The sequence below is a fragment of the Euprymna scolopes genome, chromosome 41 (assembly GCF_053919585.1).
Source record: "Euprymna scolopes isolate OS-2025 chromosome 41, ASM5391958v1, whole genome shotgun sequence".
Classification (NCBI taxonomy): domain Eukaryota; kingdom Metazoa; phylum Mollusca; class Cephalopoda; order Sepiida; family Sepiolidae; genus Euprymna; species Euprymna scolopes.
This window is the reverse complement of record NC_136522.1, coordinates 28,812,488-28,839,288: the sequence shown is the minus strand read 5'-3', so window position 1 is coordinate 28,839,288 and position 26,801 is coordinate 28,812,488. Positions and strand designations below refer to the sequence as shown.

Here is a 26,801-nt window from a genome sequence, read left to right as displayed (position 1 = left end):
ACACGTTTCCATCTCCTGGAAAAATTGCAAATGAACTACGAAAATGCTCTTTTTACATCTCCAACTGTAAAAAGTTTTTGACTGCTGATGGGGGTAAATATTTATTTTATTTGACAAAATTAAATTTATACAAATAAAAATGTGGCACAAGGCCGAAAAAGGGGGATGGGGGTTAATGTTGACCTAACTAACATAACGTTAACTTAACTAGACTCTTTCACCAAAATACCAGAATCACTCTGTGGACATTCTACTTTAAACCCGAAAGTTACAAATATATATAAATGATGTGGGGGGTTGGGGATAAAAATTTTATTTACAAAATCGGATGAAAAATATACAATGATAAAAAGTGGTTAGTAAAAAGAACCCCCTCACTACTAATTGTGGCGGATAAAAAGTTTTGTCAGTCGAAAAGATGTAGGTCCCACGAAAACTAACTTTATTCAAACACCACAAAAATGGCCTACATCGCTGGCAAAACAGTCTATCCGTCACCTAATGGGGCCGGGATTGGGGATTATCGAACCAAAATCGGGGGAAAAAAAAAACCCCGGGGGACGCTGGGACAGGGAAAACCAAAAAGGGGATTGGGACGATGACAACACGCATACTCTAGCTAAGTTAAAAATCAAACAAAAATGCCTAACTAGCCTACTCTAGGAGGTCCGATGCATGTCTATGTTTGATCAGGTCACCCAAAATCCTTAAAAGAACCTAAGCAACTCAAAAAAGAAATTCAAGACTAGCTCCATTCACTTTACACAGTCGCGAAACTTTCACCCACCTGTCGTTGAAATTCACAGGAGCGAGTTTCACCTTCTCCAGCTTAATTCGCATTTTCAATCGATATTTGAAAATGAGGACAAGCTGGGGAGCAGTGAAGGTCTTATCTCCGTAAACCTCCTTCTGTCGCGTCGTCCAAATCACGCCTCTCATAACTGCTAGTAAACACAGAAAAACATAGCGTTCTTCTTTCTTCATGGTCGGTGCCCAGTTGCAGCACGGGGAAACCGACTCCAGCACAAAAAAACGCTCGCTCAGCATGCGAACCGTGAAGCCTTCAACTAACTCACACAACGGTCGAACGATGGCGCAGTGGAAGAAAGCATGATCAAGGTCTTCCTCCCATTCTCCGCATCGGACACAATTGGGTGTCTCCGTAAAACCCGCTGCGTAAAGTCTTTTGCCGACCCAGAGGGCATTTCGTATTACCAGCCAGGTGAGTGATGCCTCGTAATTATCGAAGCAGCTCGACCCAGGCGCCCAAGGCCATATTAAGCGGCGCTCCTCCCTCGTAAAACCGAACTCCTCAATCTTTTCGTCTCGAACGGATCACCTCACTAAGGCCCGATATAGCGCCTTGCGAGACAACAGCTGGGTGTCAGAGAGGCTTTCTTTGACCCGTAGAAGAAATCTCAAGGCCTGCCGACACTCGCGATAGAAAGGGCACTCGTTTCGGGGCAACCTGTGTGCCTCCCCCTCAGCCGAATGCACACTCTCCAAAGCCTGAAAGGCTTTCTTAGTGTCTTCTATCCAGAAGACACCGTTTCCCTCACTTGGTGTACACATTCGATCCAGGTATATCAGCCTAAGAGTGTGTCTACTTATTTCCACACTAGGCATACCCAGACCGCCTTCAGACGGATACAGGTAACAGACCTCCCGGGTAACCATGGCTTGCTTTCCTCGCCATAAGAACGCAAACAGAGCACGCACCAGATCAACTAGTGTGGTCTCCGGGAGTGGAAGTACTGATAGACGGTAAAGGATCAGGGGGTAGATATGAGAATTGCATACCTCCGCCCGACCCTTCAAAGACAGATTTCTCAAGGCCCACAAATGAGATGCGACCTTGACCGCTTCCAATACCTCCGACCAATTTTTCTCCAGCTGGAGACCGGGGCCAAACCAGACGCCGAGTAGCTTGCACGGCCCATCAGCCCAACCAAAGGGTCCCTGAAGGGGCATACCCCTCCAGGCACCGATACGTAAGCCAATAGACTTAACATAGTTAATTATGGCCCCTGTGACCTTGGCATACCGACTTGTTTCTATGTCAACGACTCTAATCTCGGCACTGCTCGTTACAAGCACAGTCACGTCGTCAGCATAGGTGGTATACTTTACCGGGGTAGAGCCACCTGGCAAAGTAATCCCGCGAAGGACCGGATTCACCCGAAGCTGGCGCAAATATGGCTCAAGCGCCAGCACATATAGCATTGGGGATAACGGACAACCTTGACGGATCGATCTTGTTAACATGAAGGGTTTCGACCTCACCCCATTCACTTCTACCATAGCACCGGGGTTGGCATACAAAAGGCAAATCCAAGAGCGAAACTGGGGACCAAACCCAGCCGAGCGAAGAACAGCCTCTAGGTAATGATGGTCTACTCTGTCGAATGCTTTGGACTGATCTAAATTAATCAGCGCGGCTTCTGTGTCGACTTTTTCTATGATCAAGCGTATCGTGTGCAAATTATCTTGAATCGTCCGGCCCTTAACAGAACAAGTCTGTTCAGGACTTATTAGACGGTGTAAGACAATCTGCAGACGATTTGCTAAGATCTTGGCCAAAATCTTTAACTCTGTATTTAACATCGTTAAGGGCCGGAAATTACCTATCCCATCCCCTCCATTTTTATCTTTGCGTAACAATTTAATGATCCCCCTGGTAAAGTACTGAGGTATGCACCCGTTCCTAAACCAGGAGTTACAAAGTACGGTCAGCAAAGGAATAAAAATGGGCGACAGCCTCAAATACACCTCATAGGGCAGACCATCTATCCCAGGGGTCCTGTCTAGCCCGACCTGTTTCAAGGCCTCAATGACTTCTTCCTCTTTTATGCTACCTTCACACCTAGCTGCTTCGGTCGCCTCCAGGTGAGAAAAGTCGGCTAAATAGCCGTCAAACTGTTCAATAGTCAGACCGGGCTCCTTGGTAAAAAGTTCCTGAAAATGAGTCCGAAAACCCTCCAAGATTCCGTCGTTTGAAGTTACGGTTCGTCCGTCCGGCAATGTGACACTGGCGATGTGTCGATCTGCAGAGCGTCGAAACTCCTCCGCACGCAGTGACGCGGCCATGTTTGTTGCCTCGTTTGGCGCTCTTTTTAATCTAGCCCTAACTAATAATCCCTGGTCCTCCCTGTTATCCAAGGAGTCCAGTTCAGCTTTAACTATAGTATAGCTAGCACTATCCCCCTCCTCCACCGCCCTTTCTAATCTATCTTCTAGCGCCGCTTTCGCTGCTCTAGAACTACGGTTGAGCCGGCGACTAAAATCAGCAGCGAAGGACCTAATGACTTTTTTACGGTTGCCCCACCACTTATTCCCGATGATAGCCCCCGTCAATTCCCTCTGTATTGTTAGTAGAAGCTGTTCCCGGAAGTCCTTCACATCGAACAACGACGTGTTGAACTTCCAGTAACTAGCCATCCTAGGTTTAACACTATCTAAGTTTACTCGAACCCGGACAAGCCTATGGTCCGAATAAACTATACTATGAAAACTTGGACAGTCTAAAAGCCCTAAGTCGACTCTCTTGACTAAGAACCGATCGATGTAACTCGAAAGTTGCACCGGATCGGAGCCGCGTCTACTTGTCCAAGTCCATGCTAAATCCCCGGGTTTTTCGTTCCGAAATTTATCGACAAGATCAAACTTGTCGACAAAGTCTCGAAACGCTTTAGCATCCCGGTTCTGGTTAGTATCCCTTGTGGTATTAACCCCACGATCTAACTCGGGATTCAGGACCGCGTTCCAGTCTCCCGCTAAAACTAACCGGCGAGCCGAATTCATGAAAGGCTCGATTCGCCGAAAAAAGGAAACTAGCTCAGTACGGTTATTGGGCGCATAAACCCCAATAAAACGAAATGCCACATCCTTTACGGTTAGATCCAGAACGAGCAATCTTCCCTCTGGATCTGCATAAATAGGGTCACACGATGCATCAAGAGTGCGCTTAACTAGCCAGGTAACCCCCCTTGTGTGGGTATCATAATGTGCTGAGTAGAGCTGAAAGTCTCTAAGGAGCACATCCTGATAGTCACTTGGAATAAAGTGAGTCTCCTGTAGACAACATACATCCACACCAAGGCGTTGAAGGTCGCGTGCAACTCGAAGTTTACGAGAGGCGTCCCTCAACCCTCGGACATTTAAACTAGCTAATCTTAAAGAAACCATCCCGAGTTACTTAGGGTTAGGAATCCTAATCAAACATAGACGGTGTCAAGACACCGACAGCTGTCCCCATGGATCCAGTGGTCATCTCAGTGGTGATTGACCCGTCAGGGGACAAACCGCCGATGTCAAGAGGAAAGGTTAGTTTAATAGCCCTATATAGAGATGGGTGCATCTTTATAGGAACCCGACCAACACAAGATTTTTTCATTTCTGTTATTTCTCTGTCGTTGAAAAAAGCGACAGGAGGATAGAGGTTGAAGGCGCTATTCGCCTCTTCCATCATTTTCCAAACCCCGTTTGCTTCCCCTCTAGGTCTAACTACTGTTAAAATCCTCTTGGCTTTGGGGAAGTTTTCAGGGCTTGAGATGTCTTTCTTGTGTACTAATTTGAATGCCAATAGGTTTTTATAGTCCTTGGACTTGTGTGTTTTCATGATTAGTTCTTTCTCTGGGGTTATTTGACATACAGCGTTGCCAGAAAAAAAAGGGGGGGATTTTTTTTTCGGGATTCTGTTTCAATGGATGGGCTTCTTTGCCTCTTTTTGTCAGAGGGGGTGGGAGGGGGCATGTCAGTTTTCATGGGTGAAGGGGGAGGAGTGTTCTGGGGTGTGTTGGCAGGGGTGGAAAAAGGGGAGGGCCTTGGACTTCTTTTTTTCTGAGGGGCGCCTAATGAAGTCATTTTTTTTCCCTGGTAGGGAGTGAGGCGTTAACTGGGGCTGGGACTTTTTGGGGGGAACGTTTTTCCTTCAGAGCGGGGTTGGGCTTTTCGGGAAACAGGGACTCAGGGAAGGGGACAGATTTACCTGCTTCACGCTTCTCATCAAGAGAGTCCTTAAGTTTGAGTAATTCCTTATATTTATTTCCTCCCGGATCTCTGCTAGTCCTGATTTCTAGCTTTTCCTCTTTGGTGAGTGCCTTTGCGTATGTTTTGGGGGCTGTTTTTTTGGATGGCACAATCTTCCACTCTCTTTTTTTTTCTGGAGATGCTGCTTCAGAGTTGAAGGTTTTTTCAAAATCCTCTGGTGATATCTTTGTAGGTGTGTCCTCTTTTTGTTCAGAATCAGGTATCTTGGATCCAATCAATGGGGCCGACTCTAGATGATCTAGGACCCGATTTTTCGGGTTTCTGGGGGTAGGTTGTTTTTTGGGGCACGTGTATGTTAAGTGCCCCACTTCACCGCTAATCCAGCATGCAGGTCGTCATCCTGCCACTACGATTGGTAGTTTTTCCGTTTCTACTTCCATATAGTACGGTATTTTGTGGTACGTTTCTTTATCTAATAAAATGTCGAAGGACCATACGCCGTTATAATGGTCCACCTGTACTCCGGTAATATCTCCAAATTGGAGGAGGTACGCTGCTAAATATTCCCCTGGGACTACTCCTGGAACTTCAAAAATAGAGATAGTAGTCCTCCTACGTCCTAGATATTCCATTCTAAGAATGAAATCGTTAGTTATGATTTCATTCTGTAATAATTTCACACAGTCGTCTTCATTTTTGAACAGGGCTGCCCAGGTATTGTATCCACGCGCTTTAGTAATGCGCTCCGCTCTCATACCGGTTGTTGCAATGAGTTTGGTCACTGTGTCCTTTGTTGATCGGATGAGTTTCTTTGTTTTTCGGTCTATCACAAAGAGAGAAATTGTTCTCTTTGCGAACTCTTGCAACCTTGGTTGCTCCACAGTTATCCCCGTCTCGGTAACGAATTCGCTGCATTTCTTGGCTTTGGTCAGAAAAGATTCCAGGTCTATTTTGACAGCAGGTGGCTTTTTCCATCCTTCGTTTTCGGAGACGGATGCCTCCTTAACAGGAACCGGCGGCGCACAGCTGGCAGATGCCATGGCCGTCGGAAAAAAGAGCGTTCAAAATTCCGGTGCTAGTAACTAGCGTCGGGGGAAGAGAAGGAAAAGAATAACAAATTTAACAAAGCAGCAATAACAATAATAATAACAGAAATGTATAACAATAGGCGCAGTAAACAGACGTATACGACCAAAAGACGCAGTGATGGGGGTATAAGACGAATGGATTCGCCAATCATTTTAATAACCAACGGCTGTGCTGAACAACCAATTAAAACGTCGCAAAATTATTATGAAAATCGTCGAATTTGTGATTCAATCAGTTCGCCATTTGCTACGTGACGGACCGCATTTAATTCTTCGTCGCCATCTTGGTTACTGATCTGAACTACGCCGCCATCTTTGTTCAACATAACATCTCAGAACTTAAGAGGTTAACTACGCGACGGACCGCATTTGATTCTTGGTCGCCATCTTGGTTACTGATCTGAACTAAGCCACCATCTTTGTTCAACACAAATGTCTCAAAACTTAACAGGTTATGCGCCCAGCCACCGTCTTTTCTTCGACGGATCGGAATCTAAATTCGAATTGTGGCAGGTAAAATTTCTGGAATATCTAAGGATTCGAAAACTACACACATACAATCTACAACAGAGAATCCAAATAACCCCAAATTTTTCGAAAAAAAAACACGACTGTTTTTGCAGAACTGATTCAATGTCTAGACGATAGAAGTCTGTCTCTAATTATAAGAGACGCATTGGACGATGGGAGGAAAGCATTGAACATATTACGAGAACATTATTTATCAAAAGGGAAACCGAAAATATCCCTATATACAGAATTAACCTCTTTGAAACGTAACGAGGATGAAACGATTACCGACTACGTTATAAGGGCAGAAACAACCGCCAATGCCTTAAAACTCTCAGGTGAAATAATAAGCGATAGCTTATTGATATCAATGACCCTCAAGGGACTTCCAGCCGATTTTAAACCATTTACAACTGTTATAACTCAGAAAGACAAACTACTAAATTTCAGCGAATTTAAAGTGGCATTGCGCAGTTACGAAAAGACTTAATCGTATGCTCGTGGACAATAATAACTCGAGCAATATTATGAAGTTCAAAAATGCTTCTCGAAAGCAGACACCACCAAATTACGCAATCACCGCAACGTATTCTCCAAAAGTAATTTTCCCAAGAAAAAGAATAAAATTATCTGCTATAATTGTGGACGGCCCAACCACAAAAGTTTCCAATGTCGATATAAACGCTCTAAAATGGACTCCGTAAAAAACGTTGAGAACTTTGAGAAAGAACATACATTCCTATTCACATGTAACTTTGACAATACCACAAACGGTAAAAATCTCCTTGTAGACTGTGGTGGTATAGCGCACGTTATAACCAAGGAATCTGATTTTATTAATTTTGATTCAAACTTTAATCCTCATAGTCATTTTGTCGAACTTGCCGACGGTAGTTAAATAAATGATATAGTCTTGAAAAAGGCGATGCTAAAATATACCTAAAAAATAATAAAGGCGAAATCTGTAACTGTATTCTAAAGAATGCTCTGTTCATACCTACATTTAAGCAAGACATATTTTCCGAGCAGGCTGCAATTAAACAAGGCGCGAATATACAATTTATCCAAAATACATCAAAATTGACATACCCCAATGGAACTGTATTTGACATTAAAGAAAATGGCCGACTATATTATTTAAAAAGTATGGTTCCCTCAAAAACTGCCTGTCACGACTTGGAAACCTGGTATAAAATTCTAGGACACTGCAATACAGCTGATATTAAAAAATTACCAAATGTAGTCGAAGGCATGAAAATAATACCTTCGGACGATCTCCCAAATTGTGATGTGTGTGCACAGGGGAAAATGACAAAAGATATAAGCCGAACGCCAGACAAAAAAGCTACGAAAATTCTCTCATTTGTGCATTGTGACTTAGCAAGTCCGGTCAGCCCGATGGGGAGAAAAAATCTAAGGTACGTTTTGAACTTTATTGATGATTTTTCCGGTTTAATTATGGTTTACTTTCTAAAAAACAAATCCGACACTATCCTCGCTACTAAAGAATATTTAGCTGATGTTTCCCCGTACGGTTCAGTAAAATGTATTCGCTCAGGTAATGGGACTGAATTTACTAGTAAAGACTTTGAACTTCTATTAATTAACCGCCGTATTAAACACGAGAAATCGGCGCCGTACTCCCCCTTCCAAAATGGCACAGCTGAAAGGGCATGGCGAACCCTTTTTGAGATGACAAGATGCCTACTTATTGAATCGAAATTAGCGCATAGTTTATGGACATACGCGTTAATGGCAGCAGCATATATCAGAAATAGATCGTTCAATAAGAGGCTAGGAAAAACGCCGTATGAAGCGTTTTGCGGTGTAAAACCTAAAATGAATAGAATGCATCTATTTGGTTCTGAATGTTTTACATTTATAGAAAACACTAGTCAACTAAATACTAAAAGCGAAAAAGGTACTTTCGTAGGTTACGATAAATATAGTCCGGCATATTTAATCTACTTTGCAGCTAAAAATGTTATAAAAAGGGTCAGATGTGTAAAATTCAATAATACATTAAATTTTAAAAATGGCGATTCAGTGAATGAAAAACGTGAAATATTGCCTAGCATCTTAATTGATCACAATGAAAATATTAATAACGATGACAATTACAGTACTTCTGACGAAAACAGTAACCAGACACGTCGATACCCAATAAGGGAGCGAAAAATGCCAGACTTCTTACAAATTGAAAAGATATAAGATTACGCCGTGGATTACTGTTATTCGTTGAACAGCGCACCGGAAAGTTATAATGAGGCGATTAATTCACAAAATCACCAAGAATGGGAACAAGCTATGGTATCCGAATTGAAAGCTTTATCTGAAAATAACACCTAGGAAATAGTGGCAAAACCAACAGATAAAAATATAATTTCTTCACGCTGGGTTTTTTCAAAAAAAAAATCACAGCTTCTGGCAGTGAAACTTTTAAAGCAAGATTTGTAGCGAAAGGTTTCTCACAAATTCCTGGAGCGGAACATTTTCACCAACGAAAAATTTAACGACAATTAGAATTTTATTACAACTTGCCACGCAATACGATTTAAAAATACATCAAATGGATGTAAAAAATGCTTATTTAAATGCTCCGATTGACTGTGAAATCTACATTTACCCTCCAGAGGGATTTAAAATGAAAAATAAAAATTGGCTGTGGAAATTAAATAAATCATTATATGGACTAAAACAAAGTGCACACAATTGGAATTTAACACTCCATAATTATTTAATAGAACAGGAATTCAAACAATGTCCTGTAGACGCGTGCATGTATACCAAAAATGTAGGTAATAGATTGTTGATTTTGTTTTTTTGGGTTGACGATAACTTTCCCAAACTGTGAAAACACTTTAAGAGATGTTAAAAATGAATTAAATAAAAAATTTAAAATGGCCGATCTTGGACGACTGTCATGGTTCCTCGGTATAAAATTTACCTGTGAAAATGAAACTATAACTATGAACCAATCACGATACATTGAAAAAATTCTGCTCAAGTTCGGAATGCAAGATTGGAAGCCTCGTTCAACTCCCGTCGAAATGGACATAAATAAAAATATAGGGACCGAAACAAAATTCATAGATAACCGAATATACAGGAAAATAGTAGGAAGCCTCATCTACTTGATGACCACAACAAGGCCTGACATATGTTACACTGTAACAAAGTTATCTCAAAACTTATCGAAACCGACAATTAAAGACCTTAATCGTGCAAAACAAATCCTTCATTACCTAAAAGGAACCAAGGAACAATCTTTAAGATTTAAAAAATCCACATATCCTCTAAATTTAGAAGGCTTCTCGGATTCAGATTGGGCTAACTCTGAGGATAGAAAGAGTATAGGGGGTATTGTTTTAGACTGTCAAAGACTGGACCTATGATCTCTTGGAAAACTAAAAAGCAACAAATTGTTGCACTTTCTACTTGTGAAACAGAATATGTGGCTCTTACTCATTCCGCGCAGGCGGCAATTTTTCTGAACACCCTTCTAAAATTTATTTTAAAACCAGATCTAAGTAAAAAACCTATAGTAATTCATTGTGATAATCAGAGCAGTATCTTATTAGCAAATAATTCTATGATTCATCAAAGGTCGAAGCATATTGATATCAGATATCATTTTATAAGGGATGAAATAAGAAAAAAATCTATTACTCTTACTTATGTGACGTCTGAGAATAATATAGCCGACAGTTTCACTAAACCTATAAAAAGAATAAAATTAAGACATTTTATAACCGAACTTTTTGGAATCTAATTATGAATAAATCTCTTTTCAGAAACACAAAAGGAGAAGCAGAATATATTCTAAGCATTTGAAATAATTTCTGAAGAGGACGCTTCACAGAACGTCTGAAACGCGTTAAAAACGATTTCAATCATTTAAAAACATTATTACAACGATCTAAACATAATTTTCAATGAAAAACCAAGACACGGAATAATAAAATAATGTTAAAAAATGCACATTGTTGGTGACCACCCTCTTATTTAAAAAAATAATATATATATATATATATATATATATATATATATATATATATATGTGTGTGTGTGTGTGCGCGCGTGCGTGCGTGCGTGCGTGTGTGTCTGTGTATTTTCGGACCTGTATCAAGGCGGCGTTTGAGGTTGAAGGCAACTACATTAATTAGATGGCAGCTCTACTACATAATAACGTTAGCTGAATTGAGTTTTTTTTATAAAAATTTAAAAATAAAGTTCTAGTGTTGTTTTCTTTAGGGTGATACTTTTATCGTTTCACCCTATATATATATATATATATATATATATATATATATATATATATATATATATATATGTGTGTGTGTGTGTGTGTGTGTGTGTGTGTGTGTGTGTGTGTGTGTGTGTGTGTGTGTAAGAGAATAGAAATATGTATTGAGCTTTTTAAGAGAAAGAAAATTTAAACTAAGTTGAACTTTACAATCAAAATTTATTGTTCGACTGAATACTCCAAACAACGATTTACAAAGTCCTTATTCCGCGGAGTTTCAAAGAATGCTATTCTTGTTATTCTTCTGATCAGAGGACATAAAGAAATTGACAAATTATATTTGTAGCAATGCTAAAATTTGCTAGTTATGCCATTAAGTTAAACTGCTATTTATTGTACTTAGAAATTGCCAAGAAAAGAAGTGAAAAAATGTTGGATGTGCCTGATAATTCTCTCAAGTTGATCCGAAATGCGAAAATAGTTCTTTAGTGAGAATGGAGTCCAAAATTAAGTCCGGCATGCCGATGCATATTACCTGATTGTAAAGCTTAAAAACAGCTGAAATAATGAACATTATTTTTTCCAGACAGGGCAGTAGCCCAAAGAGAAATCGGTCTCCAGTAAAATGTGATCAAGCAATAAAAAGGGGATAAAAACAGCATGGCAACATTTATTGCCGGCTTGATTAGAAAAAGTGATTTCAGATCAGGCTGAGCGAAAAAAAAATCAGCCCTTGAAAGCTCGTATTAATCTGACCGGAAATAGTCTAGACAGAACGAAACACATCTTTCTGTAAAGTGTTAAATTCGATGTCATTATAAAAAAAATAGGTGGGGGAGTGAGAATGATGTTATTTTATAACCATCATCATCATCATCATCATCATCATCATTAACATCATGACTCTTCGACCGTCCTTTTTCCGCTTAGCTTGATCTTAATTCTTAAATGTTTTTATATTTTTTTACATATCCAACATTTTTCACTTCTTTTCTTGACAATTTATGACTACAGTAAATAGCAGTTCCACTTAATGCCATAATTAGCAAATTCTAGCATCGCTACAAATATAATTTGATAATTTCATTGAGTCACCTGATGAGAAGAATAACAAGAATAGCACTCTTTGAAACTCGACGAAATAAGGACTTTGTTAATTGTTTTTGGAATATTCAGTCGAACAATAAATTTTGGTTGTAAAGTTCAACTTACAGTTTAAATTTTCTTTCTCTTATAATAAGCTCTATTCTCTATTGGATATTGAGCTTTTGTATTCGGTTCTGATTAAATTATCTATATATTATTACTGGTATTTATATTTGTTTGAAGTTTACCATTTCGTATATCAGGTAAACACTACATCCATTTGATTTCATTACTATATATATATATATATATATATATATATATATATACCCGGGTAGTTTTAAAAGTAAAGCCTCCTATTTTTTAACTAAAAACGTTGAAGGACTATGAAGGCAAGAGGGATAACATTAAAACAAGGGACATTTTGTGCTCCAAAATTTATTTTTGTATATAAGCACAACCATTCTGAGTGCATTTTGTCAGGAGTTCAATGACGCATCTTTGCTTCTAATGCACGTCCATGACAGGGGTTTCTTTCTTAGAGTCTTATATCGTCAATATATATATAAAACAGATGAAAATTTCAGGTCCAGTAAACATAAATTCAGTCATCACAACGATGTAATATGCAAAACCCCTTGATACATTTGGGCGTAATAAAAATAGGAAATATATTACTTTTGAAACGACCCTAGTATAATATATATATATATATATATATATATATATATATATATATATATATATATATATATATATATATATATAAGTGAAAGTGACTGTCTATTTATCTGTCTGTCTGTCTGTCTGTCTGTGTACATTTCCCTACAAAATAACTGTCAATTTTCAGTCTATCGACTCGAAATTTGATATATCGAATATTGGGAAAACTTTTGTAATCTGTTTTCGGCCAAATATTTATCTGTTAAGGGATCAAAGTTCAACAATTTGACCTTTGAGAACTCTACCAAGCTTCTCCGTCAATTTTGGGTATAAACACTTGAAATTTTAGATATATGTTCCTTGGACATGGATTTAACTTAATAACTTGATTTGAGCCCAAAACAATACATGTTAAGGGGTCATAATAGGGGTCAAAGAAAAAATTTTTTACCTCTGCAGTCTCTACCAAATTACTCAGACAATTTCTCGTCTAAACTTTTGAAATTTGACATAAACGATATTCAGAGATAGGGCAAGCTTTTTAATTGGTCGGGGTCGAAAATTTCAGCAACCAATGTATAAATGTATGTATGTATGTTTGCATGTCTGCTTAAAACTTTCGACAGAGGCGACAGATTTTCACAAGATCAGTATTGTTTTGAAGCTCGGCCCTCCAGACGACAAATACCGAAAAATTTGCTAAAAACATTAATTTCTTCACCCTCAACTGGGCACTGGTCTACAGGGAGGATTCGCTTTTTTCGCCGATATTTTCAAAAGTCTCCCCTCTTTTCGATTGTATAGCCTTAATTTAAACCTACTTCACTTCCGGTTTTACGATGGTCGTAACAGCAAAGATGTCACGTTTTTACTTTCCTGTTCTTTTTACTCCCTCACGGTACGAGTTCGAGCCTGCCTTGCTACTACCACTTTTTTTTTTTTTTTGCTCAACACACACCTCCAAACATCCGGGTAACGCCGGGCCCCCATGTTAGTATATATATATATATATATATATATATATATATATATATATCATTCCTTTTCTTTTTTTAATAAGATCGTTAGTTACATCGAACAAAACATTGCAAAAATGAAATTGGATAAGAACAGTTTTCTGAAGAATCCAAATGATAGTAATAATTGTCATCCAAAAAATCACAGGCACAAAAGCGATTTCGTCTTAAATTTTTTTCTTTTGTTTTGTAAGAAGATTTTTTTTCAAAAAAAGAAAAGCTCTGAGACTGCACAAAGCTATATTAATAGGGATCAATTTGGTCTCAGGAATCCTAGAAAAGAATCAAAATGAAAAGGAACGTCAGTTAGTACAATTAGGGAAGCAGGTATAAGGCAAGGAATTACAAAGTCTAGCAGTTCAAGAGAAGAAGCTGTTAGAGTAAAAGGCTTCCTGGTATCTATAAACCTCAGCATTGAAGAGGTAGGATTTTGCTGCTTGTCGGGTTAGTCGGGAGTCTATACATCGATAGGGATACAAGTGCTATCAGTTCATCAGAGCACATTCCATTAAATTACTTGTTAAACAGGCACAGTGTTGTGACATTGTGGTGATGAGGCAGAGTTTTAAGCATGAGCGATGGTGCGGGACCTATTTGATCTGAGTCTCTTTTGGGGGGGGGCTAGTCTAAGAATGAGAAACTAGTAGTAGATGCATCAGCCCAGATATAGCAACAATACTCTATGCATGAGCGAATTTTTTCCCAGAAAAAAACACTTTTATTTCTTACCTCACAGGTTGTACCTCTGAATCCTTCGCGGCAACGGCACAGATAGTTCCCTGTTGATACGTTTGCACATTCGCTAGTGTTAACCACATCACATTTGGTGCAGTTGTCTACTGTTCCATAACATGCACCTGGTATTGAAAGAGAAAGAAAAACAAAACGAGGTCCGTATTCCGCTCAAACATTACTATGAGTAATAACATCAAAGTTCATGGAATGAAAGCTGCTACCAGGACAGTATCAGAAACTCGCTACGAAACAAGCGGACAACAGAAGATATTGTTTGGAAAGAAACAGCTTACCTTGTAGGCTTGTATATAATCATGTTTATTGGCTGATTTTAAATGTGAAGTATTTTCGTTGCAGTTTTCAGATAACGTTGGGTCATCAGGAGAGAATACGCACCGTTTGTAGCTCTCTCTCTCTCTCTCTCTCTTTCTCTCTTAATCAAATGTGCACACATGTTCGACATTTTTCGAATTTCCAAATACTGCTTTGTAATTGTTTCCGAGTTAAAACAGTTCTAAATTCTTTGCAAGCTTGTATAAAATTAGTTTTTTTTTTTTGCTGTTGTTTTCGATTGCGAAATATTTAATTTCAATTTCCAGATAATGTCGAGTTATAATGAGAGAAATACACTCTTCTGAAAGTTATTGAATTCAAAACCACTCTATTTTAAGTACCAATCCCGATATTAACTCAAATGACCATTTTATTTATCTATTTTATTGAATGAGAAAAAATTGAACAAGCAAAAAGTACAAACAATAAATAATCAATTCAACAAATGAGACTAAATTGAAATCCGATATTAAAAAAAAAATCACACATATATAGGCAGGACTTCTAATCTAATAAAACTGAGAATCTCAAGCCACACACAAAAGGAAAACACACAGAGTAAAAAGTCTCCCAGAAATCTTGCAGAAAAATAATTCAACAAAGTGGTTTTTATTTTTTATTTTTTTATTAATTTTTTTTTATATTTTTATTATATTTATTATTTTTATCATATTTATTATGTTTTATGTATCTTTATTTTATTTATCTTTTATTTTATTGATCTTTTTTCTATTATGTTTTTATATAATTCGCCTTTATATACCTGTAGTAAGTATATATATATATATATATATATATATATATATATATATATATATATATATATATATATATATATACTAGCATGGGTGCCCGGCGTTGCCCGGGTGTTTGGAGGTGTATGCTGAGCAAAAAAAAAGGGGGTAATTTTTTAAACTTTGACCCCTATTATGACCACTGAAAATTTATTGTTTTGGGCTCAAATCAAGTTATTAAGTTAGATCCATGTCCACGGAAGCTATATCTAAAATTTCAAGTGTGTAGACCCAAAATTCTCGGAGAAGTTTGGTAGAGTTCTCAAAGCTCAAATCGTTGAACTTTGACCCCTTAATCGCCAAATTTCTGGCTAAAAACCGATCACATAGATTTTTCCAAATCTCAGTACCCTGTATATCAAATTTCGAGTCTGTAGACTAAAAATTGACAGAGTTATTTCGTAGGGAAATGTACACAGACACACACACACAAACACACACACGCACACACACACACACACACACACACACACACACACACACACACACACTTTCACTTTTATAGATATATAGATTTAAAATTTGAGTCTGACAGAATGACAAAATTATATTGCAAACCGATATATTAAACAAACGAACTTCAAAGAGACAAATGAACACATAAGTAAAAACAATTTGTATTAGAAAACATTTATTATTCCACGTCTTTTTTTACAGACCTGACGACTGAGGTTCGCTCTTAATAAAAATTGTTTTTTATAGTCTTAATTTTGACTTCCTTTTTCATAAAAAACTAAAAAAAAAATCAAGAAAGAAAAGAAATTTAATTTTATTTTTTCATTAATTTCTTTCTGTGCAAAGCAATTCTTTCAAACTTACTCTGTTTCCAAAATGTTTTTATTTTATTCCCCTCCCCCTTCATTCATTTTCCTCCGCATCCTGCCAAGATTACTGTACACATAGATTCGAAAAAATAGTCAAAAACAAATATATAAATAAATGTTATCAAAGGCAAGATAAGTTACTTTTCTACCTAACTGGATATATTTTTTGTGTTTTTATTCAATGTAATATATTTATTCAGCTCGAAAAACATACAGTGTTTACCGATGTGTTGGAAAATTCAAGATGGCGTCTCACACCCTCTTTAACACCGTAAGTTTGGGAAAAGGTGTTATAAATAAAAAAACTATACAAAATACTATTAAAAACCCGCCGAATATATGTCAACCTATGTCACGGTAACATATATTGAGCGAGTTTTTAACAGTATTTTAACAGGGCACATCGTAAAAACTGACCCATTAATTTTCCTGAAGTAAAAACTATATAGTTTTTAAACTTTTAAAACTGTACATTATAAAAAGAAAACTGTTCGAGTGATTTTTTTTTTTTTACATGGGTGTCACCACTTATCAAGGCCCAGAGGCCACTCAAGGATAAGGGTTAATAGGTATACATTAGTCATTGTGATTTTAGCATAGTAAACAGTGGGAATTTTGTAACTTGGATTACTTGAAAAAGAAAACTGTTCGAATGATTGAAAATGAAAACAAAATAACAATGTAAATATATTGATAAGAAAAAAACAAAAACAAACGAAGTTTCCGTTTCAGGAACCCGAGTTTAATTTTATGTCGTAACTCGTTAGCGGTTTTATTCAGCGATTAGGGATAACCATACGACATATCTAATTACCAAAGCGATTTTAAAAAAAAAATTTTTTTATTAAAACTAAACCTGTTTAGTTTTAATGACCCAATTTTTTTTAAAGCCAACACTTTAGTTATTTTGAGAGCGTGCAACTGCACCCGAAAGGTTGATTAGGAAACTCCAAATCCTTTTATGACTCGGAAAAAAAAGGGCTTTTTATCGGCTTAAATGATAAACTAATGTTAAATATTAGTATTTAATAAAATGAGATATCAATCTGCACAATTTGCCATCGATTCTGAAATAAAATGAAATCCTGACATTGTGATCATTTTTGCAGGTGTTATGTGCCAAATATTGAAATAAGAATGTTTAAATTCAATTATTGTAATTTAAGTCTTTAATTTTAAAGTCGATTTTATTTATAAAATATCTATTTAGAAATCAATCTCAAAAACAATCTGAACAATAAATCTCTTTTGTTATGGCTAAGTTTTTGTCAAGGGTAGAAATTATAATAGACAAGTATTCATCCATGATGACATTTTACCGATTTCCTGGTTTACAGGTATTCTTGCTAAATTTCTTCGAAAGAATTGACATAAACAATACTTCAACTAAATACGTATATTTCATGCAATAATGACTTTTATTTCTTCTGACTTTTCCTAAACTAAACATAAAACATCGGTTAGGGTTAGTTTAACATTCTGTAAAAGTACCTTCGGTTTTTTTTTTTTTTTTTTTTTTTTGTACTTCTGCAGAGAAGGTAAAAAAAAACGATAAAAACTGGATATATTTTTCGTGTTTTTATTCAATTTAACATGTTTATTCAGCTCGAAAAGAATACAGTGTTTACCGATGTGTTGGAAAATTCAAGATGGCGTCTCACACATTCTTTAACACCGTAAGTTTGGGAAAAGGTGTTATAAATAAAAAACTATACAAAATACTATTAAAAACCCGCCGAATATATGTCAACCTATGTCACGGTAACATATATTGAGCGAGTTTTTAACAGTATTTTAACCGGTTTTTTATTTATTACACCTTTTTCCAAACTTACCGTGTTAAAGAGAGAATCGGCCGCCATCTTGAATTTTCCAATACATCGGTATACACTGTATGCTTTTCGAGCTGAATAAACATGTTAAATTGAATAAAAACACGAAAAATTTGCCTTTGATAACATTTATTTGTTATATATTTGTTTTTTGGCAACTTATTCGAATCTATGTGTACAGTAATACAAACCCGAAATGAATTTAAGACCACGAGTGAAATGAGAAAATGAAGAAAATCACATTTACTGTGTGTGTTTACTGTTCATCTAAGTCAGCGGGTTTGGTTGCCATAACAACGTGACGGTAGTGAACGTGTGTGTGCGTGTGTGCGCGTATTTCATGTAGTTTAGTTTCGTATAATAGTTTCGTATTTTTTTAATTTGTAAATAACAAGTTATTAAAAAATTAAACCCTTCCAAGATGGACAATAAATAAAGCCATAATATTTTATGGTAAAGGTAAGAGCGTAGAAACGATTGTTTTTTAGGAGATGTGATTATTGGATTAACCAATCAGAAATCGTCTGTGGCACACACATCTCTGTTTTTATAGATATATAGATAGATAGATAGATAGATAGATAGATAGATAGATATAGATAATATTTTATGCTTATGTTCTGATATCAGTTTTTTATATGCATAAAGTTGCTCTTCTCTTCTGACGATAAGCATTAAATTTCAAAATACCATGGTCTTCACATGTTTTCCTTATTGATTTGATAATTAATTAAATTTTATTTAACTTTAAACTATCATTAATATTTTTTTCTTATATTTTGCCCGATCAGGAAATATTCTTAAATATATTTTAATTCATGCAGATTTTGTAATACTCTATTGATTATTATATTGTACCCAATATATAGTAGTGATTTCAAAAGTTAAGAAAATATATGATTTAGGTGCCACCAACTAGAACCAAAACATATTTTAAGCCTTAATCCTTACTATGTGTACTATGTTTTTATGCATACAAAAACTTTTAAAAAGTAACCTTGTAAAATCGTATAAATTTATATTGTGGATGCGTATGTTATGATGTTATGATTTAGATCTCGTTTTGACTTGAGGACGCCGTAATACTGTCTGCCACGTGTCACCGTGACGACACGACCACCACTCAAGTTTCATGATTCCTGACCGCTTTGGGGAGAAATTGACTACGTAGGGATTCACGCTACGATCGCTACCATGGCACCAAAGTCGAGGCATATGATCATGGTTACCTCCACAAAATTACGGGCAGAACGCTTAGATGCCTTACACACCGTAGCGAAAATAATAACTCAAAAGAAACACAGTTTTCTCGACATGGGGGCAATTTCTTCATCACTAACCGTTTGTCTACAACTACGTCCGCGTGCTTGCTATATTTAGCGAAGCCAAGGAAAAGACAGCAGAAGGACCACCAGCCTCGCCATCACCACAACGCTACGGCTGTCGCGACCAATGCTACTACTACTACAACGAAGGCTTCGGCGCGCCTTCTAACAACAACAACTATCGCTATTGACACGGGATTATAACCATCACTGCTGCTACTACCATTACCAACGAAGGCTTCGTCGCGCCTTCTAACAACAACAACTATCGCTATTGACACAGGATTATAACCACACTGCTGCTACTACCATTACCAACGAAGGCTTCGTCGCGCCTTCTAACAACAACAACTATCGCTATTGACACACGATTATAACCAGCACTGCTGCTACTACTATAACGAACGAAGGCTTCGTCGCGCCTTCTAACAACAACTATCGCCATTGACACAGGATTATAACCAGACACCAGCACTGCTGCTACTACTATTACAAACGAAGGCTTCGTCGCACCTTCTAACAACAACAACTATCGCTATTGACACAGGATTATAACCATCACTGCTGCTACTACCATTACCAACGAAGGTTTCGTCGCGCCTTCTAACAACAACAACTATCGCCATTAACACACGATTATAACCAGCACTGCTGCTACTACTATTACAGACGAAGGTTTCGTCGCGCCTTCTAACAACAACTATCGCCATTGACACAGGATTATAACCAGACCAGCACTGCTGCTACTACTATTACAAACGAAGGTTTCGTCGTGCCTTATAACAACAATAACAACAACTAACAACAATCTGCCATCTTCACCCCAAGGACAGCTCGTTATTATTCTGTGTTATTTATTCGAAAATAAATTGTTGAGTTCGTTCAAATCTTAATCCTGTGTTGTCTATTCTTTTTGCTTGTCACCATACGCTTCGTAACATAACAACTGGTGTCAGAAGCGTGCGACAGGTAGAATGGACTACTCAGGGTGCACCCGTAACGAACTTCTCAGTTTTATCAGAGACCAGAAATCGGCACTCCTCCAGCTAAAATCGAGTACATCACGACCAGACGAGGCCCTTATCACCGAAATAAAAGCGGACCTAGAGATTATGCTCTCCACCCTCAAATCGACCACCTTAACCGACACGCCCAAAGCCGATAACAACGACTACAATCTGATGATCAGATTACAGGCCATACACGATTCGGTAAAGGATATAAAAAAGTTCAACCCCGGGAACGATGTTAACCGCTTCATCACGGATGTAAACAAAACATACATGATACATGTCAAGCCGGAAATCAGTACACACCCTAGTATCGAAAAAGAGTTTGTCAGAATCTGCAAACAGCTTCTGAACGAAGGGATATTCCAGCAAATGACGGACTCCCAACACGACACATCTACCTTCGAGCAACTCAAAGCATACCTCATAACGACCCACGGCAGCCAAATGACGAACTTCCAGCACCTCAGCCGGGCTTGGGATTTGCAGCGTCGAGATGGGGAGAGATTGACAGATTTCGCCGGCCGACTGGAAAACACGATTAGAGAGGCTGCAGTACACATAAAGGCAAAATTTAAGTCGGACCACTCACGGGAAATACCTGCAGATACTGTCTTCTCTCTCATGGGTGCAATGCTAATGAGTGAGAAGGTGAAAGCCTGGACACCGAGCTTATACCCACACATCGTCAAAACAATGGATAAGCATTATACGGCGGGTGGGATAGCTAGTGATGTACAGCGGTACATCGACTGTGGTGTCAAAACGGACGATGAAAGTAATGATAGTCCCATCGCGTACTACGCAAACAGGCCACAACGATCTGATCAAAGGACCAGGCGAACTGAACACAATGTGAACAGGCAAACTCTCCGCCCACAGGCAAGGAAAGATACCACAACACTGCGCAACACCAAACCCACTGGCACTCGCGGCCATTTTCAGATGCGCAGGGATGATGAACACAATCAGGATGCTGAGATCTGCCAAAACTACATGAAAGGCTATGCATGCTTCCATGGACGCAACTGTCGGTACCGGCACCCACCTCGTGCCCAGGCATATATCGCAACAGACGACAAGGATATGCCACCGGAAGATACTCTCCCCACTACCATGGCCGAGGATTTTCAATACGGACCAGGCGAGATGTGATGGCTCACCCCGTGGTCCAACAGACTCACCATCACATATTTAACTTTCATCAACACTCGGCGCAGAAGTCACCTTTCGTCAACACACATTTCATGATCGAGGGAGCTACGTTCTCGGACATATCTATGTTGGACTCAGGCTGCTCCACTTGCATTATGCCAGTATCTCGAATACCCGAAGAGATCAGACGTCGAATAACGCCATCCAACGTGCATGTGAGAGGCATAAACGGCAGCATCCATATCCTTGGCGAACTTAATTGTGGCATCGCCATCGGCAACCACGATTCACCCAGGTTCGACGGGATCAACATGCTGATAACATCCGCTATATCTCCAATCCTGATCGGCCAAAGCATCCTTGGTCACAGCACACTAGACTCCTACACAATCGACCACCAAAAATCAACGATCGAATTCAGACGCACGCTCGCGTCCACTCCGATAACTCACACGGCAGCAATACTACCAGCTCTTACACAGAAGATACCAGCTGATGATACCACATTTGGAGCCCACACCATCGATCATCCCACTAGACTCACACAGCCCAGCCTCAAGACACTAAATGAAAAACTACACTGGCTACAGAGTAATGTGGGTGTGGCATTGCCCAACCATCCAAACCGCGACGAACTGGAGGCCACAGCAGACTTAATCATCCGCTTCGCCGACATCATGGGTACCGAAAAGGGAGAAAAGGGTACCTTCATCAGACCAGTTCGAATACCAACCAATGGCCAATCTCGCTGTCAGAAGCAACACCCAATCGCCCAGGCTCTCGAGGCTGACGTCGATGCTGAAATCATGCACATGGCCGCCAGAGAGATCATCGAACCATGCAAGGACCCCAAGGGTTTTAATAGCCCTGTATTTGCCGTTCGCAAGAAGAACGGGGCAATCCGGGTAGTTGCCAACTTCAAAGCAACACTCAACAAGGTCCTAGTCGATCTCGACCCCTACCCCATACCTACGATTGACCACCTGTTCCACAGAATCGGCGAAGGAAATAAATATTTTGCATCCCTTGATCTTCGCAGTGGCTATTGGCAGATCGCTATCGACGAGCGTGATCGACACAAAACTGCATTCACATGGAAGGGCAAATGCTACCAATACACACGACTCGCCTTTGGTCTCACATCTGCCGGACAAATCTTCTCCCGCTGCATAGCTGAAGCCTTGGCCACTGCTACATCTCGCACCAACATATCCTCGTACATTGACGACAACCTAGTCCACGCCAAAACATTTGAAGGATACATACTGGCACTGGAGCAACTATTCACCGCCCTACGAAAATTTGGACTAAAATTGAATCCGGATAAATGTACCTTCCTCGCGAACGAAGCAAAATTCCTCGGTCGCATCGTAAATAGCAAGGGTTTCAAGGCCGACCCCGAATACGTCCGCGCCATCATGGTAATGAAGCCTCCAACAACAAAAAAGGAACTGCAAGGCCTCATAGGTCGTTTAGTGTGGATACGGCAATTCCTGGAGACACGGGTACAGGAACAAATCAGGCCGGACACATTTTCCAGCATCATGACCCCCATCCATGAACTGAATAGGGCTGGAAAACCATTTGCATGGACTGAGCAGGCGGACAAGGCCTTTAATAAGATAAAGAAACGACTGTCCTCGCCTCCTGTCATTTCATTCCCTGATTTTGATCAACTCTTCACGCTCACCACTGATGCGAGTGACACCGCATGTGGGGCCATCCTAATGCAAGAAGATGACAGGGGAAAGAAGAAGATCATAGCAGTCGCTTCACACATATTTAACACCACGGAACAAAACTGGTCCACAACTGAACGCGAGGCATACGCAATAAAGTGGGCCATAGCAAAATTCGACTACTTCCTACACAGCCGCCCCTTCGTCATCTTCACCGACCACAGATCACTAACCTATCTGGATCAGCGGGTATTCAACAATGCCAAAATCCGCAGCTGGCAGGAAGAGATCGCATGCTATAAATTCGTCCTGGAATTTGTGGAGGGCGAATCCAATGTCTGGGCCGACATGCTCAGCAGAAGTCATGGCCAAAGAAAAAATAACACACCAGCTGACGCCAACCCTGCAGGCAAAACATTCAGAATCTAGGGTTCGGACCTACGTATTTACATCCCATCCTGGTGTATGGACGGAATTGATGGATCAATGCTCATCCCCGAAGCACACACACCTCAGAACACCCGCCACCACAAGAATATTGTGGATGCGTTCTTTGCCTATCACTCTTCATCGACCATCCCCACAAAATACAATTGCGACCATATCAATATCGCTGCTGAGCAATGCACAGACAACACACTGTCGAGAATAATCAAAACCCTCCAGACGAATAACTCCAGCAAAAACTGTAACATCGACCCCGATGACCATCGGGCCCCCATACTCAACAAATACATCCACCAGTTCTACCTGGAGCCCGGCACATCTGTCTTGATGATTAGGGACAACAATCATTCCCCAAAACTGGTCGTACCATACAAACTCCGTCCCAAGTACCTGCATCAGGCCCATGACTGCATCAATCATTCAGGTATCGCCCGCATGCGCGACATCTATCCGGCTACTGGTGGGAATGCAAGGACCATGACATTAGGACGTATGTCAACTCCTGCGAAACATGTGCCAAGCGGAAGGGTAACTATGGCAAACGTAAGGTCTGGCCCACCGGGCACTGCAAACGTGGAGAAAGACCATTCGAAATCATCTACATTGATTTCGTCACGATGCCAATTTCAAAGGGGAAACGCTACATCCTAACCATGCTGGACAGTTTCAGTAGACACCTTACGGCTGTGCCGTGTTCCAGAGATCGTGTGATCGATGCTGCCCGTGGAATTTATAGTTTCTTCCTTCGACACCGGGAAATACCACGCATTGTTTCATCCGATCGCGGAACCCACTTCACGGGAGAGGTATACAGGATCTTTTGCCAACTCACATCAATCACGCAGGAATTACATTGTGCCTGGCGACCACAAAGCTCAGGTAACATTGAACGACAGCATCGCACGATGAAAAACGCCATATACATGCTGTGCGAAGATAGAGACTGTGAGTGGACCGACGTCCTCGAATCCGTCATCTCATCAATGAATGCTACCATCAACAGTGCCACTGGAGCGTCACCACACTATATAATCACTGGTCGGCAGCCCAACATTGGTTTGCCAAGATTACCCGACAACAGTATCACAAACCCCAGCCCCACGGCTTACGGCATGCAGGTCAATGCCCTGTTAAGACAAGTTCATCGACACGTCGCGCTGGCCAACAATGAAGCTGACCACGCCCAAGACCCAAATTTAGACAAGGACATGAATAAGGAACCAATACAAGTCGGTGACAAGGTACTAATCCACCGGCCTCAATCAGCTATTGCTCACGCATCTCACCTACCCTGGATCGGTACCTTCGAAGTGGCTAAGACCAACAGCATGGTGATCCAGATAAAAAATGATGATGGCCAGAGTGAATGGGTTCACCGGGCACATGTCCGCCGATTAATACCACGTCCAAAACATTTGTCCCCCAATCTACCTCCTCTACCCTACCCAACTCGTCAATCTACCGAAGAGACAACGCCTCCACCCAAGGCAGGGGCACACAGAGCGTTGCAGGACCCCATATACATAGAAACCCCTCGACTACCGTCCGGATACAGATCGGACCTGATTCGGAATCGGTCAACACGAGGCCAGCTTCCTAAACGATTTAAGGATTTCATCATGGGTTGATTCCATTCACACATGCAACTATGACCGCACTGGACAATTCAAGCCAAAATGAGATCTGGGGGAGCTGTTATGATGTTATGATTTAGATCTCGTTTTGACTTGAGGACGCCGTCATACTGTCTGCCACGTGTCACCGTGACGACCACCACTCAAGTTTCATGATTCCTGACCGCTTTGGGGAGAAATTGACTACGTAGGGATTCACGCTACGATCGCTACCATGGCACCAAAGTCGAGGCATATGATCATGGTTACCTCCACAAAATTACGGGCAGAACGCTTAGATGCCTTACACACCGTAGCGAAAATAACAACTCAAAAGAAACACAGTTTTCTCGACATGGGGGCAATTTCTTCATCACTAACCGTTTGTCTACAACTACGTCCGCGTGCTTGCTATATTTAGCGAAGCCAAGGAAAAGACAGCAGAAGGACCACCAGCCTCGCCATCACCACAACGCTACAGCTGTCGCGACCAATGCTACTACTACTACAACGAAGGCTTCGGCGCGCCTTCTAACAACAACAACTATCGCCATTGACACAGGATTATAACCAGACACCAGCACTGCTGCTACTACTATTACAAACGAAGGCTTCGTCGCACCTTCTAACAACAACAACTATCGCTATTGACACAGGATTATAACCAGCACTGCTGCTACTACCATTACCATCGAAGGTTTCGTCGCGCCTTCTAACAACAACAACTATCGCCATTGACACAGGATTATAACAAGACCAGCACTGCTGCTACTACTATTACAAACGAAGGTTTCGTCGTGCCTTATAACAACAATAACAACAACTAACAACAATCTGCCATCTTCACCCCAAGGACAGCTCGTTATTATTCTGTGTTATTTATTCGAAAATAGATTGTTGAGTTCGTTCAAATCTTAATCCTGTGTTGTCTATTCTTTTTGCTTGTCACCATACGCTTCGTAACATAACACGTATAAATGCACTTTAAGTTGATTTGCACCTGCTAAGTTCAATTTTTTTTCAATTTGTACTTCTTAGCGCTTATTTTTATCAGCTAAGTTCGAATCCTCTATATATCAAGTTTCAAATCTGTAAACTAAAAACTGACAGAGGAGTTTGGTAGATAACGTTCCTCAGACAGACAGACAAGATCACTTTATATATATATATATATATATATATATATATATAAATGTCAAAACATCGTTAATTCACTACCCGCACAGCAGCTGCTGAATAGCTTAATGGTTCTAAGCCTTGACTGTCGTATGGGTTCCGATCCAGGTTTGAGGTAGTTGCCTGCCTAGCCACACTAATGAGCTGTGATACAGCGACACAGTACTGTATATATATATATATATATATATATATATATATATATTTACACAGTGATCACCACTTATGAAGGCCCGGAAGCCACTCTGGGATAAGGGTTATTGCAAGTACATTACGTTAG

The 26,801-nt window shown here is 39.7% G+C and overlaps 1 protein-coding gene across 2 annotated transcripts in view; it reads right to left on the bottom strand.

The window, feature by feature from the left end:
* Positions 1–26,801, bottom strand: part of LOC145266452 (uncharacterized) — a 582,076-nt gene that overhangs the window by 340,439 nt on the left and 214,836 nt on the right. For both annotated transcript variants that reach the window (XM_080122128.1, XM_080122127.1), the window contains exon 17: positions 14,328–14,455. In XM_080122128.1, the coding sequence (XP_079978254.1) occupies positions 14,328–14,455 (128 nt within the window). The remainder of the gene's footprint in view (positions 1–14,327; positions 14,456–26,801) is intronic.